Genomic DNA, 3,225 nt, shown 5'->3' with positions numbered 1-3,225 from the left:
ATCATCTTTTTGACATTGGGCTTTTTTCTTTCAAATCCGCTCTATGTTTAGGAATACTGATTGGCTTTTGGTAATTATGTTAACAACTGCATGAGACCAATGTTTTTTTTTAATCAACGCTCTAAACAAATATGTTGGTGAATATATTATAATGGCCAACTGAAATGGTAAAAGTCGATCAAAATGAAATTATATTTTAACCAATAATTAGAAAATTCATTATCTAATCTTTTTAGATGTATAATTACATCGATCACTTTAACATATATCTATTACAGTAGCGATAAATCCATAATTTTACCCCACTCATCGACCCTTTTTGTTCTTCTACAAGAAACATTAAATAAAATAATCATTTAATTTGAAAAAATAAAATAAATAGGGAGTATAGTTTTCGACTAATATATAAAAAATATGTTGGTTTATTGATTATAATAACCAACTGCATACAAGTCTATCAAAATTAAATTACATTTAAACCAACAATACGGAAACTTTTCATCGATTTTTTACTGTCTTGTCTTTCATCAAGTATACAATAATGTGGGTCTCATAAGCAAATGATATAATCACTGACAAAAATATTATCACAGAATTATTGTACGGCGATCAGTGAGAATGAAAAAAAAAAAATCTCTAATATATTTTTTGCCCAAAGCCCACCCGAATCCACTGTTGACACACACACACCTTCATTCGCTTTATCTCGTGCTGAAATTGAATATTGATGAGGAGTGTGTGATCCCGGATGTGCGTTTAGGTACTCTAGCGTGGAGAAAGCCTTGAACGCTGATACTCGGCCACCACGTCATTAAACAATTGACCAATAGTGAGTAACCCCTAACGGATTAATTTCTAAAGTAATTAATCGAACAATTAGGTAACGCGCTGGTTGGTCAATGATTACTGACCAATCACGACAGATATTGGCGCGTTTCATGTGGTATTATACAAGCGCTTTTTGCTTGTTCTGTCATATCATCGACAATCTCCAAAAAGCAATCATCTCGTCAATTATTATTATCGTCTCAACTACTCGTCACTATCATGACATCTGTTACGATCGAGTGGCTCAGCAAGTGGCAGGGTTTCGAAACTGTCTTGCGTAGTCGAATCAAGGAGAAAGGGGAACTGACTGTCGGCAAGGAGGTCAATGTCTTGTACAGGTCGACTCACTACAAGGCACGAATTGTTAATATAAGTAAGTAACGCACATCATCGAAGATCGATCAAGCCTTTACATAAGCAGTTCAATTTATCAGCCAGCTCAATAAAGATCATTATAATTGTCAAAATATTCAAAATGTTTAATTAGTGTGTAAATGAAAACTTTGTCAGGAATTTCTGTACAATGGAAGTTGTGAAAAAACATTGGATATAAGGATAAATAGTTACATTATGTGCAATGTATTTATTCATGTTTATAACTAAATTAATTGCATTTTCTGTTTTATCTTTACACAGAAAAACCAGGGCACCATCTCCACTCGAGGGAAAAGAAGTCAGCAAATGTTCGACCTACGGTGACATCGTCGGCGCGGACCAAGCTGGCTCGGGCCCGCTCTAAGTTACAGCGAAGCAACCCAACCACGACTAAGCGAGTCAAGACCAATCACCAAGCCAAGCCTCCGACACCAGCACGCCAAGATGAAGCCACCCCAGCTGACAAGTGCCAAGCTGAAGCTCCTGCTTTACCCGACCAGCAGACTGATGAGCAGGCTCTACAGCCTACACAAGTCGACCCCCCAGCCGGTTCTTGGTCTCCTTGGTCGGCGGACTTCGAGGAAGAAGACAGCGGAGTTGCCGAGACTGTCCAGCCGTCCCAGCCAACGAGCGCGACCTTCCAGGAGCCGCCCCGCCCCGAGGTCCCGATGAGCCAAACAACGTACCAACCTCCACCAGCCCAGCCGACTGCACCTTACCAACCCAACCATCTGACCGGGACCTACGCTCCAACTCAGTCCAACTCAGTCTATGCTCCTCCAACTACCTACCAAACTGCTCAGCCCCGCCGAACGGATTACCATGTAGCTCCTACTCGACCTCAGCCCGCCTACCCTGTCCGGCTAGCTGATGCATGGTGTCAGGGGGCACCGTCTGTACACTCGTCGCCGATTCTTGGTCAGCTCTGCGATTTGACCCGGGAAGTACTCTCGCAGAATCAGCAGATTCTCCAGCAGAATCGGGAGCTACTGCAACGGATCGATCATCTCTCAAGAGAGCAGGCATCGCTCCGCGAAGAGGTGAAGGGACTTCGTTCGGGTGACACAGCATGTCGACCGCCTGTCTACAAGGAACTGGACGATGACGTCATCGAGATCGGCTGTGGCGGGGCAACAACGACGATGGCGAGAATAACGTACATGAGGGCATTCGACTCGGCAAAGAACGCAAAGGGTCTTGTTCTTCATCTCTTGGGGGATTTCTTCACTGTGGAGGAATTGGCACGTTCCAACGTCAATGGCGGGGATGTATTCAACGGAAGAGAGTGGGTCACAAAGGACGCCCTCCGGACAGATCCAAAGTTCCGAGCGATGATGGCCCAAGTTGAGGTGCAATATCCAGGATCGACGGCCACCAGGGACCAGCAGAAGCAACTGAGGCAGTGCATAAACAACAAGTGTCGCAAAGCCGCATCGAAGTTGAGCCGCCGTTGAGATCTTGCCTTTTCGAGCAATGACAGTTAACAGATATGTCATCAGTGGTTCTGCATTTTGAATCAATGAACTTTATTGTTGGACTTTCTCGCAATTGGATGAATATTTTTGCAATGTAAACTCGTATAAATGAATTACATAGCGTGGTCGCTGTGGTTATTTTGTAATCGTACATACAAGGGATTAAATGAAATGTAATTTCCACCATATATTTTGTCCTATTTTCCCTCATTTTGTTTAACAGTATGAAAGCACGTATATTGTTGAAAAAAGCTTGTCATGCTTGCATGTGGTCCAAGGAGAGAGAAAAAAACGAGTTAGTTTAGAAGAATGAGAGACCTAGTAGATGACAGTCAGAACAGTGAAATGACACGTGAAATAACACAGTACCCGCCAACTAAAAAAATACATACATGTTATATAGACATATATATACATATATATATTTATATATATTTATATATATCTTTTTGTCCCCTCCCGCTCTCTCACTCCGAATCACCTCTTTGATATTACCCATTTCTTCTGCCCGCCCCCCCCCCCCTCCTCTATCTCTCACTCCAAATCA

At 42.4% G+C, this 3,225-nt stretch overlaps 1 protein-coding gene across 1 annotated transcript; it reads left to right on the top strand.

Moving 5' to 3' along the window:
* Positions 1 to 961: 961 nt before the first annotated feature.
* Positions 962 to 2,866, top strand: LOC129272974 (proteoglycan 4-like). Its single transcript, XM_054910047.2, has 2 exons — positions 962 to 1,201; positions 1,465 to 2,866. The coding sequence occupies exons 1-2, from the start codon at positions 1,048 to 1,050 to the stop codon at positions 2,655 to 2,657; spliced, it is 1,347 nt and encodes a 448-aa protein (XP_054766022.2). The 5' UTR covers positions 962 to 1,047; the 3' UTR covers positions 2,658 to 2,866.
* Positions 2,867 to 3,225: the final 359 nt, after the last annotated feature.

The sequence above is a fragment of the Lytechinus pictus genome, chromosome 17 (assembly GCF_037042905.1).
Source record: "Lytechinus pictus isolate F3 Inbred chromosome 17, Lp3.0, whole genome shotgun sequence".
In the NCBI taxonomy this organism is placed as follows: domain Eukaryota; kingdom Metazoa; phylum Echinodermata; class Echinoidea; order Temnopleuroida; family Toxopneustidae; genus Lytechinus; species Lytechinus pictus.
This window is presented reverse-complemented; position numbering and strand designations above follow the sequence as displayed.